This window comes from Danio rerio, chromosome 4 (genome assembly GCF_052040795.2).
Source record: "Danio rerio strain M-AB ecotype USA chromosome 4, GRCz13ab, whole genome shotgun sequence".
Taxonomy (NCBI): domain Eukaryota; kingdom Metazoa; phylum Chordata; class Actinopteri; order Cypriniformes; family Danionidae; genus Danio; species Danio rerio.
Window position 1 is genome coordinate 67,305,863 of NC_141024.2, and position 17,914 is coordinate 67,323,776.

Consider the following 17,914-nt stretch of genomic DNA (forward strand, 5'->3'; position numbering starts at 1 on the left):
GATCTACGAATCACGCACATGCACAAAAATTGGCACACACCTCAAACATGGCAAAAAATATGAAAAAGTCTCTTGGAGCTATATCTCAAACCCAACAGGAAGTCGGATATTTTTAACTTCCTGTGGCGAAAAAGTGGCGCTTTTGCCATTTTCAGACGTTGTATTTTAACGAACTCCTCCTAGGGATTTTATCTGATAAACACCAAAATTGGGTTTTGTCATCTTAAAGCCTTGGTGATGTTAAATTGCGAAGCTTTAGAGTTTTCATCGATGGGCGTGTCCGTGGCGGCCTCGCAAACTTTGATGATTCGCCACAAAACAGGAAGTCTTTATAACTCTGGCATGCAATATTCGATCTGCCTCAAAATTCACACATTTAATAACAGTCCTGACCTGAACAGGTTTACGTGCCGATATCCAGTTACAGTTATAGCGCCACCTGCTGGCCACAGGAAATTACATGTTTGACACTGTAACAAACTCCTCCCACAAACTTTCCCGTATCAGCACCAAAATAGAGTGGTGTCATCTGAAAGCTCTAGCGATGATATATTGTGAAGATCTAGAGTTTTTGCAGAGGGGCGTGTCTGTGGTGGCATGACAAACCTCAACGCTTCGCCATGGAACAGGAATTTCTTATAACTCAACCACACAATGTCTGATCTGCCTGAAACTTCACATGATTGATAAAAGTCCTCTCCTAAACACATCTACATAACAATATTGAGTCAGTCATAGCGCCACCTGCTGGCAGAATGTAGTTTGTCTTAAAACACAATCTCCACACAATCTCTGATCTGCCTGAAACTTCACATGGTTGATAAAAGTCCGCTCCTGAACACATCCACATAACAATATTAAGTCAGTCATAACGCCACCTGCTGGCAGAAGGTAGTTTGGCTTATAAGTCAGCCACACAATGTCCCATGTGCCTGAAACTTCACATGGTTGATAAGATTCCTCTCCTTAAGACATCTACATGCCAATCTTAAGTCACAGTTATAGCGCCACCTGCTGACAGGAGGAAGTTTGGCATAAATCTGTGATTTTCTTAGATTTTTTTTTATATATCGGCTTAAATTATTATTGTTTGCTGTTCTCTGTCATCGTAACGTCACCGGGCGGCGGTGAGCCCGGGTGCGAGGTCCCTTTCATCGCTGCTTGCAGCTTTAATTATATATAGTTTTTCTCTGCGTTTGGACACTTTATCATGTTAAAAATTAACAAAGCAATAAAAATGTCCTGTTTAAAATAAATAAAACTATGAACAGAAACAAAATAACTTCTCTTCAACAGTTTCTTTATATGAGAGTAATTAACAAAAAGAAATCCTGTAAGTCCGAGCAAGAAACAACAGCCACAAATGAGCTGATTAAAACTAGTACTCCATTTCTTATATATAGTGATGTATACTTAGAATGAAGTGAAATTATGCTATTTAATAAACTAAACCTTCATTAAGACACTTAATACACGCACGTTGTTCAATAGTCCTCTTTACTTTGAGTAAGATAGTATTACGTTGTATAAAGGGTTAAAATAATATTGTCAACAGCAGGTACATCATTTAGTATTGGATGAAAAACCTGAAACTTTAATCAATCGCTTTATATATCTGTGTAAAAGCTTTAAAACAAACCTTTCTCCAGTAGAATAACTTTTTTTCTATTAATGCTTAAACTGACAATTCAAGCACATCATAACAAAATCAGACAGATCTCTAAAAAGAGCAATAATTTACATAGTCATAAGAAAAAATATCTAAAATCACATACAAATACGAATAATACCATTAGATAGAAAGGGAAAAATATTAATAGATTTAGACTAATAATACTAATACTAAAATTACTAAATTAAACAAACAAAATTAAATTAATGAAATTACAATGACACTTAACCAAATAACCGTAAGGAAAGCAAAATTGAGCATCTTCTTTAAATACATCTGCATAATATTTTAGGAATCTTAGATTTTTCTTGTATTATTCTTAATAATATAAAGTGATTTAGGAGGAAGTTAAATTCTATTCTAAAATAAACAAAGGATAGGTAATTATTTGTGAATTTCTGTTTGTGAATGAAAAATTTGCCATATAAGATAAAAGAAAAAGTATGATGCGTTCCAGATATTTAGCTTTTGGGTCTTTTAAAGTCTTTTAGATTCAAGTGTTTCCTCTGCTTGTCTGCAGAAAGAACAGGAGCTGTCGATGTCCAAAAAACTGTAAATACTAAATTTTACAGGGTAGATTTTATGAAAATTTTAAAATGCATTTCTTTTGCCTTGTTGTAAAATGCAATATTTCCCAGGTAAAAGCCAGGTTCTATTCCAGTCTATATCCTTTACCAAAGACCTCCAGTAAAACTTTCCTCTAGATGAAATTTTCCTTTTACATTGGAAAATTTGACGCACAAAGCTATTGTTACGTTTCTCATCTAACAGACTAACACCTTCTAAAAGCAAATTTACAGTTAAATGTACAGTGACTTTTAGGTGAACTAAACCGGGTGATATTGCCTAACAACTTTATTAAATTCATTAGGAGAAGTTGGAAAACAGTGGTAGGTTATAAATGGTTCACGAAAGAATGTTTCCTGCATCATTAAACAAGCAAAGGATCCAATTAATGTTATTTTTAAACCAACTTTGGAAAAATAATGATTTGTTTCTGATTGTAATATCTCAGTTATTCCATAAGAATAATCGGTGGAGAGAAAAATTGTGAACATAACCAAGCTTCCAAGCAAGCAGACATTGCTGGAGGAATTTAGACAAAGCTAAAGATAGCTTGTAGGAAAGATAATTAAATTTAAGAAGAAACAAAAGACTACAGATTTTGTTAAAAAAAAGTAGTTGGGAATAAAAAAACAGATAGACGTTGGATTGGTTAGGATTCTCTTTATCCAATTAATTTTAAAAATGTATATGGTGTCAGGTGGACACCCCCCCCCCCCCCCCCTCTGCTTTACTATTAGAAAGAACTTTCTTTTTTAATTTAAGAGGTTTGTTCTTCTAGATAAATTTCAAGAAAACAGTATTAATTTCTTTGGCCACTTTGTTTTCAACAAATAAAGATAAAGTGGGATATACAAAATGAGAAAGACCCTCTTCCATATAATGACAGGTACCATTGTAGCCAGGAATTAAGAATATTTTTAGTTTTGCTGATCCTAGACAAAAAAATTCAAGTGCTGTCTCACTAAAAGATTTTTAATAACATAAATAAATAACCATTTAATTGTAGATTTAACAAGGATATCTTATATATATATTCCTAACTCAAATTATGAACAGGCATTATCTCACATTTGGAGATATTCAACTTTAGACCAGAAACACTTGAGATATTAGAAATTAAATTTATAGCCTTTCATACGTTTGAGTCATCTTTTATAAATAAAGTGGTGTCATCTGCCAATTGTGAAATCTTAATCTCCCTTTCAAAAACAGATTTTTTTTTCAAATCTTGATTTTGCACAATGCTTAAGGACTAATAAAAACTAATAAAAATGAAAAGGAAGAGATTGGACAGTCCTGCCTAATACCACACAAAATATCAAATCCATTAGAAGTATTAAAATTAACAATCACTTAACAATTGATTCCTTTATAAAACAAAGCCATAGTGTTAACAAAAGTTTCCCCAAATCCAAATAACCTCAATGCTTAAAAACAGAAACTGGTGGTCAACCGTATCAAAGGCTTTATAAAAATCAAGAAAAAGAATGAGACCATCTGAATGAATAGAATCAGCTTAATCAAGCAAATCCAAAACTAATGTTATGTTATTAGAAACATGGCGGCCTTTTATAAACCCAGACTGAGTTTCAGAAATAATAAAATCAAGATTTGTTTTTAATCTGTTGGCAAAGTCTTTTTTTTTTTCAGTATTTTTTGCCACTCACTGTTGCAGTCATGACATAATACATTTCTCCTTCATTTTCCACCTCACACCACATATCTGCTATCTCTCTCACATACAAAGACTTTCAGTATTTGAAGTTGATCAAAACTTTTACTCCAAACATTAACACAATTTTGTTTAATTTATATAATCCACTAAGACTAAGTGTTGAAAGATTGAATCACTCCTATATGGACGTAATGCGAAATAACATTCTGATGTTTTGCAGTAATTAATAGAGTTCACATACTCTGTAAGACATATTATATTAAAATGATGGGCAAATCTGTATATTTCATTTGGGTTCCTGCCCACGTAGGTGTGGAAGGCAATGAAAAGGCGGACATTCTGGCCAAACAAGCTCTCAGAATTAGTGAAGTAGATCTAGAAGTCCCACTGAGTAAAGCAGAAGCTAAAATCAAATTAATAACAATCAGTATGGCAATTATACTGGGATAACAATGAAACAGGCAGACATCTATAAAATATACATAAACAAGTCGTTGCTGGAAGGAGGGAGAACAGAAATCATAGGGAAGTACGATTATAACTCAGATGAGAATAGGTCATACTGGACTCAACCATATTTTATATAAAATAGGGAAACACCCAACTGGACAATGTATACAGTAATCAACAAGAAACAATATGACATGTTTTATTCCACTGTAGTAAATATAATAAAGAACGATACGATCTTATTTAATCAGTTAAAAAGAGCAAACTTCAGGATTTCACATTGGCTGGTTTATTAGGGAATAAATCTAGTGAGGTATATGACAATATAATTAAATTTGTTTAAGAAACCCATTTAGAGAAAAGAATATAGAGATAATATAATCTGAGGAATTAATTGTTAGCCCACTCCACCCCACATTTTTTATTTATTCATTTATTAATTTATTTTTCATTTCCTCCCTCTTCCCCCCCCCCTCTATTTTTACACTTTAGTTATTGTTCAACCATTCCAGTTGGAGGCGGTAATGCACCTACAAGTCTGGTTGCCAACCGCCAGTAAAACCCAAAGAAAAAGAAGAAGAAACCGATTAATTAAAGTTTTAGGTTTTTCATCTGATACTAAATTATGAACCTGCTGTTGACAATATTATTTTAACCCTTTATACAACTAAGTACTATTTTACTCACAGTAATGAGGACTATTGAACAACGTGTGTGTAATAAGTGTCTTACTGGAGCTTTAATTTATTAAACAGTATAATGTCATTCCATTCTAAGTTTACATCACTATATATAAGAAATGGAGTACTAGTTTTAATCAAACACAGAGAAAAACTATATATAAGTCATGACTAGTTAAAAGAACTAAAACGTGTAGTAGTAATGAATACTTTTTACATGAAGGACACCTATTTTACCTTTTTTTCTGTAAAGTTTCAGCTCCAAACACTCATTAGATTATTTGTTATACCTTTTAGAATGTTGAGATTTTTGCTTTAAACACTTAGTCTTAGTGGATTAAAATTTTTTTAATTGTCTTAAAATGTTTAGAGTAAAGGTTTTGATCAACTCCAAATACTGAATATATGTGCGTCTGTGAGAAAGTGGAAACGAAGGAGAAATGTATCAATAAGTCATGACTGCAACAGTAAGTGGCAAAAAAGGTTTTAAAAGACTTTTAATTTGGCGTGGCGTGTGACGTCATAAGCCTGCGCCGTTCAAGCGCTGTGATTCAACTGGAGAAAGGTTTGTTTTAAAGCGTTTACACTTATATAAACCGATTGATTAAAGTTTCAGTTTTTTTCATTCAGTGCTAAATTATGTACCTGCTGTTGACAATATTAGTGTCAATATTAGTATAGTACAATTGTTTGAATAAAGATAGGATAAACTTTTTGTCCTCAAGAGGAAATTTGTCTTGTGCAAAAAAAGTGCTACACATTGCTGTAAGCAGACAATAAGCTAAATAAAACAAACAAAACCATTAAGAACATACATAAAGAATAAAGTTTTTAAAAAAGGTTACAGAGATGTGTGTAATAAGTTTAATAACTTTATTGAAGGTTTAATTTATTAAATAGTATATTGTCATTCCATTCTGAGTTTACAACTGTATAAGAAATGGAGTAATGTTACTAGTTTTAATCAGGTCATTTGTTTGTGGCTATTGTTTCTTGCTCAAACTTACCTGATTTCTTATTGTTAATCACTCTCCTATAAAGAAACTGTTGAAGTAAGTGTCAAGAAGTTATTTTGTTTCTGTTCATTGTTTTGTTCATTTTAAACAGGATAAAGTGTCCAAACGCAGAGAAAAGCTCCTGCTGAAGCGACTGATCTCCACACTGTTATAAAGATGGCGTCAATTAAAGAGGAGAGTGAAGATGTGAAGATTGAAGAAACATTCACAGTCAAACAGGAAGATCTGCAGGAACAAACAGGTTGATTTTCATTCTCAAAGACCAACTCGGTCATTTAATCCTCATCCAGATATTTTAATAATAAGAATATTAAATTAAATCCATCTTGCAGCTCAGAGTGTGCTGCCTAGTTCTCCTAAATGCACACAAGCACTCATGAGCTATGTTTCCATCCAAAAATGCAAATAAACTTTATGCACGAAACTGGATTATTGCATAAAAGATATGCAAATAAAGCTCAATGATTTCCATTCAAATGAAATCAAATCACTTTTATTGTCACATCATCAGCAGCACGTGTGCTATGATGAGTGAAAAGCTTAGGTGCTGGCTCCAGACAGTACAAAATACAGACAGTACAAATACAACAACAGTGCAAAATACAGACAGTACAAATACAACAACAGTGCAAAATACAGACAGTACAAATACAATGACAGAGTCAAAGCGAACAAAATCATCACTTCCTGATTAACTGGTGCCAAATATCAACAGTAAAGATGGAATTTGCTGCGATAAGAGAAGCTGCATCAATAGCCGCGTTTCCACTATCTCGTCTAAAGCAAGCGAGACAGGGCAAGCCAAGGCAAGTCGCGTTTCCACTGTCACTTCCTGGGCCTAATCGAGCCAAAGCGGGGCTTTCTCGGGGCCAGCGGCCAGCCTTTTTTGGCCAATACCTTGGGCCAAAGAGGGCCAGCTGGGGCTTCGGGGCGGAGTGAAAGGAGAGGCAGACACTAGTTTTCCGATCGCACACGAGTACATGCACCAAACAAATAACCAAATAAAAAATAAGGGAAAGAAAACATCTAGCCTTTTAGTCTGGGGTCTTTTTGCGTATGATCGCCCTTATGTTTCCCTTTTAAATGTAAGGCTGTTGCATAAAATGATAAAGTTTTCATTTATAAGTGACTGTGCTGCATCGTCCTTGATGTTTCAATAACACATAATAATATTTACACCATATTAAAGACACAGCAGACAGTAAAGGTTTTTGAGAGTTTTTGTCAAGTTTAAAAGGTGTTTGTGCACGTTTAGATGCCTGTATGTGAATGTGAGACCGAGAAAAAGAGCGCTCTCTTCACAGCTCTGTTGATGCTGCGAGCGGCTTCTGTTTGTATTTATTTTGAAGATAATACACAACATAAATACAACAGAAAGACATTAAACTTTACAAATTTCGTGTCCATTTTTGTAGACTCAAAAACAATAGTGACATATCCTAATAAAATAGCCCAAGATATATTGAAATAATTTAAATAATTACAAATATCAGATATAATAAAATCACATAAAATAAAATTCAATATAAAACAAATAAAATCTAGCTATAATAATTAAGGTAGCCTATAAACAGTACATAAATCAAACCATTTTAAAGCCATATTAAACTTTCATTTTACAAAGGCCTATCTGAAAATAAGATTTTAGATATTTTCTAAAACAATAAACACCGGAGGAGGTTTGAAATATTATTTATAAAGTATATGGATACGATGATATTAATCAAATCATGTAAACAGAGCATTTTATAGGTGAGTGAAAGCAGAAACTAGGCTACCTTTTTTTTCTGTCATGCATGCATTATCCGCCTGATTCCCGCTGAAGTGGGCGGGTTGTGTGACGTTTGATTCAGGGGACGTTCTGGGGGCGGGGTTTGCATGACAAACTGCGAGGTACTAGCCCTACAGTGGAAACGCGACATGATTTCTGCCTAACTGCTCAACCCCCCCTTGCGATTGGCCCGGCCCAGCCCTGCCCGATAAAAGCCCTGGCTTGCACATGCCCGACAGTGGAAATGCGGCTAATCTTTTCTTCATCTAATAAATGACTTGCGCCTCAGAGGGTAATCCTGAAACGCAGTGAACGCGCGGTGGCGTTTAAAGGTGTCAGACGCGAAGATGCTCTTAATTCTGGAGGTCATGAATAATATAATAACACTAATACTTAAACTGTAATGCGTTTAAGTTTGACCAAAACAAGAGTTCAGATGTTTTATAATGTACTGAGCCGGCTGGTTTGTCCATTCATACACATTTGTATCATCACATGATCTCTTATAACAAAATCACATGACCTTTTTTAATGCACATACTGGAGTTTGTATCGTGATTTTTCATCTTTTCTTATCGAATAAAACGTTTATCCTACTGAGAAATGCGCATACATTTTGTTTTTTGCATCATGATGTTTCCATAAACCGTTTTTTTAAGTGCATGAAAATAGGTGGATGGAAACATAACTATTGAAAGACAGGAATGAGTTTCTCTCTTGTTACTTGTTCTCGTGTCTTTTGTCATTATTTTATTTATTATTAGTCTCCCATTTTCTCTACCTTCTTAAGGCTATTGCTTTTCTTGTTCTCCTACTGTTTGTAAAGTGTCCTTGAGCACCAGTGCTATATAAAATAAATAAAAACTTAAACTGAGCTGAAGATATTTGACCTACAGTATACTCATAGAAGATATCTGCTATTACGGTGATAGTGTTGGCTTAGTACTCTCCATTTGCATATGTCACATTGATCCAAATTAACTTTTTTCATCGACTTCTTTATGGGTTTAAACTTGTTTCTAGTAGTATCTACTAGTTCTCACAGATAGTATCTGAGTTAGAATTACATTATTATTATAATAACTAATTACCAGGGCTATTGTGTTTAAACGGGGTTTCTGCGGGGGTCTTAAAATGTCGTAAATTCCAAAATCAAAATTTTCGACCTTACAAAGTCTTAAATTTACTGAAATGTTGTGTTGTAGGTCTTTAATCTTTTTAAACAAGCCTTTATTTTCCTTTGTTCATGTTTTGCTACCCAATCTGGCCAAAACCCACACAATAACCAACAATCCATCTCAATAAAACTTTCAACTTTTCATTCAAAAACGTCATTTTAACTCTATTATAATGGTTTAAGTATTTTCCTCACAATAACATTTGTTTAAACGTGCTCTATGTATTTACTGCTGAAGACATCGCGGACAGATTGCTGTGTAGATTTAGTTTGTTTTAGTTTTTAAAACTTTTAAAACATTTGTTCATTTTAAATTATTTTTTAAAGTAAGTTTATTTAGGAAAAAAGTGTGTGGATACAAGTAAAGCTTGCATGTTATTACACACAATTTAAAATCTTTTGCTAAGAAATATCTAAAATATATTTTTTTTATTAATTTATTATTGTATTATTAAATGTATTAAATTATCATTTTTTTTAATAGGGCAAATTAAAATCTTTCATCTGGGCTATTTGAAAAATCCCTTAGCCTTTAGCCCTTTATGAGTCTAAAATTGTCATAATGGTCTTAAAAATGTCTTTAAAAGTCTTACATTTAACTTGGTGAAACCTGCAGAAACCCTGGTTTAAAGTATAAAAAAAAAAAAAAAAAAACATGGATGCCCCCAATATTAAATATGCTGAATGAAGTGGACAATAAAATAATTAATTATTATAAAGCATTGTACAGAATTCTAAACTATAAGATGTTGCTGCAGGGCGACATGAGACTAAATGAACAAACTATTGTGGAACAATAACGTTTAACATTGCGCTGACTACAACTGGCCAACAAACTAGTCTAAAATGACTTTTGCTGCTTAAGAAATGGATTACAGCATGCTAATGATATGCAGAGATTTGAGTGTAAAGTTTGTCAGTATTGACCATATTCTTCACGTACCAGCAGGCGCCGCCATTTGAATCTTTTTGCTCTTGACTTTTATTAAAGAAATAATTTTAGATACTAAAAACAGTGTTGTGCTGCTGAGGCATGGGACGATAACCGTTTTCAAGGTATAACGCAGTTTGAAAAAAGTCAAGGTTTTAAAACCGCCAATATTTTCTGCTGTACCGTTCATTTCTATGTTTTTTTTTTATATATATATTTTGTTTTAAGTTTTTAGGACAACAGTATCTCCAGCAGAAAAGATCTCCAAAGATGCCATTTTAAATTGTAATGAAATCTCTGTTTATGAAACAAATGAAGACAGAAGTCAATGATTCAATTGAGTGATTTAGCCTTACATGTTTACTGCTCCAAAATACTTTAAAAGTTTCTCAAAGGAAAATGTTTTGTGTTCAAAGAGGAAAAAGTGTCTGTTTACCCAGACATTTAAAAGAATATATTTTAGAGGAGTAATCACAGTACCATGAAACTGTGATATTTTTTATTCAAGGTTGTCATACTGTCAGAATCTTATACTGGCCCATGCCTAATGCTGCTTGATGTTGCAAAGTCATATTTTCTAATTTTATTGTTTTTCTTTGTATATATAGTCATGAACACACTTGTTTGCAGAGCAAGAGAGCCTGTCTCTGAAAGAGAGTTTTCTGTCGGTCTCCTCCCCTTTTTAAAAGATAAAGCGGTATTTCTCACTTAGCCTTACATATTGTGCTTTTTGGATAGGCTATGAGCATAAAAAATTGGTTGATGGAAACGTCATGATGCCCATAACCTTTGAAATATAAGCATAAAGAAACATGCGCATAACTGAGTAGGACAAACTTTTTATTCGATAAGAGAAGGTAAACTCAAGTAAACCACGCAAGCACTTTTACTGAACAAATTCCAGTATGTTTGTTTAAAAAGGTTTGTTATAAGAGATCATATGATGATGAAAATGTGTGTGAATGCACAAACCAGCAGGCTGAGAACATTATAAACATCTGAAATGTTGTTTTGGTCATTCTAAAACGCCTGAACCGTTTCAGTATTCATGCTATTGTATTATTGATGACCTCCAGAGCGTCTGTTCTCTGCGTCTCATGGCTTCAAACGCCAACACGTGTTAATTTTGTACCAGCATTGTCCTCTGAGGTGAAAGTCATTTATTAAATAAATAAAAGATTCATGTAGCTTCTTCTACTGCAGGAAATTCTGTTTTTACAGTTCATATTTGGGGCCTGTTAATCAGGAAGTGATGATTTTGTTGTCTTTGATTCATTGGATGGAAACGCAGCTTTATTCGCTCATCTTTTATGTGACATCCCAGTTTTGCGCATAAATGTAATTCGCATTTTTTGACAGAAACATAGCTATTGCCTACATTTCAGTCACACAAAGAACAAAGTCACATAGCAGAATGGCTTGTCCTTTCTTAATGAATAATTTGCTTAAATTCAATGACCTTCGACGGACATGTACTGTAACTAGATTAACGGGATTATTACTCGTTCTAAAAAGATTTTTTAGTCCTGCTTACATTTTAAATGTCATATCAACCTCTACCTCTTGATAGTGCTGTGCAATTAATCGAAAATCTGGTTTCAATTTAGATTTTGGCTTCTAATGATTATGAAAATCCATTAATCGAGATAAACGATTATTCCATCATATACCGCTCCCTTTCCAGTTGTACACACTTGTTGCTCTGCAGAGCTCAGTTCCATGTGAAAATAACTAAAGGCATGTGCTGTAATGTAACATTTGCAGCACAGGACGCGCATCATTCCTATTTTTAAAAGTGCATAAGTGCACATGCTCTGTGTGTGCGCTGCGCTTAGCCTTGGACAGGCTCGGAAACAAGCAGAGAACATACATCTAATGCCATCTTAATGTGAGCGCTTTAATGGTCAAGTACATGCAAATTTGTGTAGTGTTTAGTGATTAGTCATAATAACCCTTGTTTGTATAATATACAAACAAGTTAAGAATCAAAAGACACTTGAAAGAGAAACCATATCAGAGCCGCACTATTCCTAAAGTGACTGCGCACAATATTCCTGCTGCCGACTGTTTTTAGCATTAATCAAACAACAAAGGGAGAAAATCCCTCACTGCTCTTGACTGAAAGACTTTTGAAGCTCAAATGTTTTTCTGAAATTGAAAACTCTTGAGTATTTAATCTCTCGGTAAATCAACTCAGAGATCAAGATTAGGTTGGTTGATCCTCCTTACTGAAACAGGCCCCAGGTCATCATGACATGATTGGCAATTGTCGCTGTTTGTAATTGTACTCTGTTTATCCTGAGAGCTGATGCGGAGTATTCTTAGGGCTTTTCACACTTCAAATTGTTAACCCTGGGTCATTCTATACCTGGAGAAATTCTGGGTTATCTGTAGTCACCTTCCACACTGCTCATGCTATACCTGGGTTTAAAAAAATAATCCTGGGTGTTCATTAACAGACAGTTCACATTTTTAAACCCTGGGTTATCATTATTATTTTGTATATTTACGTTGTTACTGTCTCTGATTGGACAAACCACAAGTAACCTTTTTAGATGGCATTTGTGCATATGGTCAGATATATACAATGTCACCAAGTAGGTCTTCAGCTAAGCCTCGGGGCATACACAAAGGCAAGAAAACAAAGACAAAAGTACAAATAAATGAAAACAAGTAACAAAGCATGTAATCTTGCCATCTCCTCATCACTCCCGTTTAAAGCAAACGTGGCATTAAGAATTTGCATACGTTTTATACAATAATGCAAACTTGCAAATATAAGCGTGAATTATGCATACTTGCTATGGACATGCAGGATTTGTCTCAATCGAGGAAACAACACGAGTAATCTAGAGCGAGTGCATTTGGTTATTTCCATTTAAAGTCACAGGCACAAAAAGAGCTTGGTTTGCCTCTGACCCCCAAAATTAAATATTCTACAAGGTACATGATCGAATTTTGAGCTGAAACCTCAGACACATTCTGGGAACACCAAAGACTTATTTTACATCATGGAAAAAATGGGTAATTGTAGGAACCTTTTAAAGGGATAGTTGTGCAGAAATGAAAATAGCCTCACCATTTACTCTCTCTCGTGTGGTTTTAAACCTTTATGAGTTTCTTGATCCTGTTAAACACAAAAGAAGATATAAAAAAAAAAACCTCTACTGGCTTACTGTGTTCCACAATAAAGGAAAACATCCATTTCTTGCTTGTCGCTTTGAGCCTTCATACTAAAGCTAATTTTTTTTTTTTTTTTTTTTTTTTTAGATCTGATGGTGCTGAAAGAAGAGACTCATCAACAGATTGAAATAGGTGAGAAACAGCAGTTTGAGAAACCCCAAGAAATAGCGACTGATGAAAAACCCACACTGACTAAAAAGACTTCATCACACGGAAGACCTCGGAAATCCAAATCGGGGTGTAATTTCAGCTGTAAACAGTGTAGAAAAAGTTTCAGTCAGAAGTCAAAGCTTGATGTTCACATGAGAGTTCACACTAGGGAGCAACCTTTCACCTGCGAACAGTGTGGGAAGAGTTTTGGTCAAATACAAGGCTTTAAAGCCCACATGAGAATTCACACTGGAGAGAGGAAGTTCACATGCCGAAAGTGTGAAAAAAGCTTTTATCATGCTGGACACTTTGCAGCACACATGAGAATTCACACTGGGGAGAAGCCTTTCAGCTGTAAACAGTGTGGAAAGAGTTTTTGTCAAAAGCCAAACCTTGATGATCACAAGAGAGTTCACACAGGGGAGAAACCTTACACCTGCGAACAGTGTGGAAAGAGTTTTAGTCAAAAACAAAACTTTAAAACCCACATGAGAATTCACACTGGAGAGAGGCCATACACATGCCAAAAGTGTGGAAAAAGCTTCCGTCATGCAATAAACTTGGAAGTGCACATGAGAACTCATACTGGAGAAAAGCCTTTCAGCTGTAAACAGTGTAGAAAGAGTTTCAGTAAAAAGCCGAACCTGATTGCTCACATGAGAGTTCACACTAGGGAGAAACCTTACACCTGCGAACAGTGTGGAAAGAGTTTTAGTCAAAAACGAGACCTTTACATCCACATGAGGATTCACACTGGAGAGAAACCTTACACATGCACAGAGTGTGGTAAAGGTTTCTCACATATAAGCACACTCAAACACCACATGAGAACTCACACTGGAGAGAAGCCGTTTGCATGTGCTCAGTGTGGAAAGAGCTTCACAACCAAACCTAGCCTCAAGAACCACATGAATGGTCACACTGGAACCATAGTGTTCACATGTGATCAGTGTGGAAAGAGTCTCACACGCAAAGACACCATTAAGAAACACATGAAGATTCACTCAAGAGAGGATCGTTTTAGATGCTGTGAGTGTGGAAAGGGCTTTAAAAGTAAAAGAAGCCTCAACACTCACATGAAGATTCACAATGGAGAGCTGAGTCCTTAACATTGAGGCCTTGTCCACACAAACACGGGTATATTCAAAACGGCAGCTTTTTCACGTAGTTTGGCTGTTCATTCAAGTGAAGTTTATTTATAAACTACTTTTGAGAGGATCACATGCTTATGATTGTCCACGGCTGGTTCTGCATTTGCTAAAACATGATTCACCAATCAGATGATTCCTGACTCACTATAGATAACCAGAACACAAAGCTGCGGTCACACTAGACTTTGAGATTGTGAAATTCTGTCGTACGGTGCTGTTAAAAGGGGCGGGATCAAACAAGATTTTTAGAAATTAAAAAAGTGAGCGATTGCTCCATGGTTTAAATTTCTGTCCAGAGAGGTCATGTTTTGATCCTCGATTGGTCTCACGCAGTCAAGTGATGCGATTTCGCAGGTCAGAGTTCACCAAGCATGAACTTTGCACCTCAGCAACCGGCGAAACTTGACGCATGACCCTGTTTCTAGTCTGACGCATTCGCGTGCGTATGAATGGAAGTCTATGGGAGGAAAAGCCCAGTGTGACCGTAGCTTATCTCAGTTATCCTTGTCTTGAAGAATCCCTCTCCCACCCTTACTCCCCCTCCTTTCTAGATTGGGCAACACGGCAGTCAATGATTAGCCAGTGGTTAGCACTGTTGCCTCACAGTAAGAATGTTGCAGGTTTAAGTCGCTGCTAACCAGTTGACTTTTTGTGCAGAGTTTGCTCATTCTCCCTGTGCTCGCGTGGATTTCCCCTGGTTTTCTCCCACAGTCCAAAAACACACAACCTAAGTAAACTGAACATTAAATTGGCACCATAGTCGAGCTCTTAGTAAGAACCAAATGACCTAGAGGAACTCAGGAGATGTGACTCAACCAAAGCAGTTGGGTAATCTCCAGGGGGGTTTCATCCTTTGTTATAAATTAGTGTCTCACAGACTGTACTTTGGTTTAAGTTACTTGAAGACCGACAAGTTAACATCACTGCTGATGAACTGCACAATTAATTCTCTTCAATAAAGTCTTCTCCCCGTAAGAACTTTGGTCAGCTTACTTATTTTATGTATTAGAGTTATCTATACATTTGCGAGCCACCCAAGAACGCTTAAAGGGCCATGAAACCCCCTCGTTTCAGCAGGGTGTTTTCACACCTCTACTTTGGAAAAAGTCAGAAAAGTGGGCGTGTCCAGCTCTGTTTAGGGGGGAGTGTCGGAGGAACTAAAGTGGGATGGTGTGGGAGTGTCTATTTGTGCACGCGCGATTCAAATTAATTGAAGTGTGAACTCTTTTCTGGATTTGGTTTGTCTAAACTTTCATCGGTGTGTGTCTAATTGTGGAGTTGGACTGGCGAGCCTCCCATTAAGTGGATTCTTTGGATACACCTGTTGGAAAGATACAAAGTAAAACCTATTCAGCGTCATGGTAGGAGTGTAAATTTACAACACACTCACAAGTGCAACATCCTGGATCTCTGGAACTGAATTTGCAACCTAGTTGTTTTGCAAAAGAATCTTTTTGAGTGTTCATCACCTGTACTGGACTTTTGGGACATTTTGAAATGTTATAAGTGAATGTTTTATTTTCATTTTTATTTTATTTGTACATTTATTCATTGCAGTGTTCATTTGTTGCAATTTTTGAAGTTTTATAGAGAGAAGTTAATTGGTTTAAGAAGGGAAACCTTGATTATATATTGAATAATAAAACAATTTTAATATTGTATTATTAAGAGGGTTTTGGACGATGGCATTATATAGCATGGTATGGTGATGCGTAACCAATTGGACTTTAAAATTTTTAAGTCTAGACATTCAAACATGCAGTGCTACCGTTTTTACCGTTTCTTTTTTCGATTAAACAATTACCCCCTGTCTGGTTTTGTGGCTTAGTTGGTCAAAACACCTGTCGAGTAAACAGAAGATCCTATGTATGAATCCCAGCAGTACCTTATCTGCAGTGAGCTGTGCTTTTATGGGCCAGAGAGTACCAAAAATTGCTTTCTGTGCAACAGTGCTAGAGGCAGGAGCTCTGTGGTGCAATGGATAGTGCATTGGATTTCTAGGCTGTGAGCTGAGGCCAGTGCGAGCCAGGAGGTTAAGCAGTGAGGCCGAAATCATGCTGCGCTTCCACTGTTGGGCTAGTAGCTCGCAGCACGTCACGCAAACCCCGCCCCATAACATTCCCCGAATCAAACGTCACACAACCCGCCCACTTCAGCGGGAATCAGCCAGATAAAGCACACCATCACATCCTCACGAAACCATTCAAATAAAGACAACTGAAACAAACAATTGACACGTTACTGTACAACATTACATTTTATGTCTATACGCACATGCCTGTGTGTTCTCATTCATCATATTCATTTACTCACCGACCGACTGAATTTGAAAATAATTTTCATGTGAAGCAACATGCCCCTTCAGCTACTCCAGAATGCAGCAGCATGAGTGGTCTTTAATGAATTGAAAAGAGCACATGTCACTCCGCTACTCACCCGTTTGCACTGGCTGCCAGTTGCTGCTCGCATCAAATTCTAAGCTCTGATGTTTGCCTACAAAGCAACCTCTGGCTTTGCTCCCTCTTATCTGCTCTCACTTCTGCAGATTTATATGCCCTTAAGAAACTTGCGTTCTGTGAATAAACGTCGCCTCGTGGTTCCATCCCAAAGAGGGAAGTAATCACTTTCCCGAACTCTCGCATTCAATCTGCCCAGCTGGTGGAATGAACTCCCTAACTGCAACAGAACGGCAGAGTCACTTGCTGTCTTCAAGAAACAACTTAAAACTCAACTATTTAGTCTCCTCTTCACTTCCTAATCTGCAATTGCCTCTAGCTATACCACTAACTGTACTCAAAAAAAAAAAATTCTTACATTACTAATGCTTTCCTTCTTAGACTGTACAGACCTGAAACTTGCCTACAGCACTTATTTATTGTTGCTCTTATAGTTGTGATAATTGCTTCCTTGTCCTCATTTGTTAGTCGCTTTGGATAAAAGCGTCTGCTAAATGACTAAATGTAAATGTAAAACAGCGAGCTGTGTACACGCCCTTAAAATGACACATTATAACACATTATAATAAAAAAATCTGGATTGTGTTTTGAACTGAACCTAAACTGGCACACTCAGAAGAACCATAATAATAATGTTAAATCATAAAAAAGGGGTAAACTATGTGCCCTTTAAGCAATGTGTTAACTTTATTAAATATTCAATAATCATCAAGATTGATAAAAAAGTTCAACACACACAGCAGTGAACGTGTGCACACACACACACACATCAGTGAACATGTACACACACACATACAAAGTTGGTACAGTAGGCCTACATACTGTATCTACCTTGGAAGAAGTGATATGGTTCTTAAAGTGTTGTTTTACGTATGGAGCCTGATTGAATTTTATTATAGTGTCTTCGTAAAAACATCTGTCCATAATTCCTGAAAATAGAAAAAAAAGATATATATAAATAAAGAAACTGCAAAGAAACGATTCAATCATATTAAAGAGATTTGAACTAACCTTCTAACACAACTAGCGGTTAGG

General features: G+C 35.8%; 4 protein-coding genes and 1 long non-coding RNA gene across 7 annotated transcripts in view; 4 read left to right on the plus strand and 1 right to left on the minus strand.

Annotated features, from left to right (window-relative positions):
* The window catches only part of LOC148682349 (uncharacterized), a 771,506-nt gene that overhangs the window by 135,590 nt on the left and 618,002 nt on the right, over positions 1 to 17,914 (plus strand). The gene's annotated exons all lie outside the window — the stretch shown is intronic.
* The window catches only part of LOC141381810 (uncharacterized), a 203,854-nt gene that overhangs the window by 102,623 nt on the left and 83,317 nt on the right, over positions 1 to 17,914 (plus strand). The gene's annotated exons all lie outside the window — the stretch shown is intronic.
* Positions 1 to 17,914, plus strand: part of si:dkey-237m9.1 — a 110,754-nt gene that overhangs the window by 39,240 nt on the left and 53,600 nt on the right. The gene's annotated exons all lie outside the window — the stretch shown is intronic.
* LOC137490983 (uncharacterized) overlaps positions 1 to 17,914 on the minus strand; it is a 471,679-nt gene that overhangs the window by 14,042 nt on the left and 439,723 nt on the right. The gene's annotated exons all lie outside the window — the stretch shown is intronic.
* On the plus strand, positions 5,554 to 16,233 carry LOC108182424 (uncharacterized). 2 transcript variants are annotated; one of them, XM_087250197.1, is made up of 4 exons: positions 5,554 to 5,609; positions 6,152 to 6,301; positions 13,210 to 13,534; positions 13,784 to 16,233. In XM_087250197.1, the coding sequence occupies exons 2-4, from the start codon at positions 6,217 to 6,219 to the stop codon at positions 14,379 to 14,381; spliced, it is 1,008 nt and encodes a 335-aa protein (XP_087106323.1). In that variant the 5' UTR covers positions 5,554 to 5,609; positions 6,152 to 6,216; the 3' UTR covers positions 14,382 to 16,233. The 2 variants fall into 2 exon arrangements, with proteins under 2 accessions (XP_087106323.1, XP_087106322.1); XM_087250196.1 differs by having other exon boundaries at positions 13,210 to 16,233.

Coding starts and splice junctions, on each gene's coding strand:
- LOC108182424 (XM_087250196.1), top strand. CDS start 6,217: ATGGCGTCAATTAAAGAGGAGAGTGAAGATGTGAAGATTGAAGAAACA. Junction 6,302..13,209: donor AGATCTGCAGGAACAAACAG/GTTGATTTTCAT, acceptor TTTTTTTTTTAG/ATCTGATGGTGCTGAAAGAA.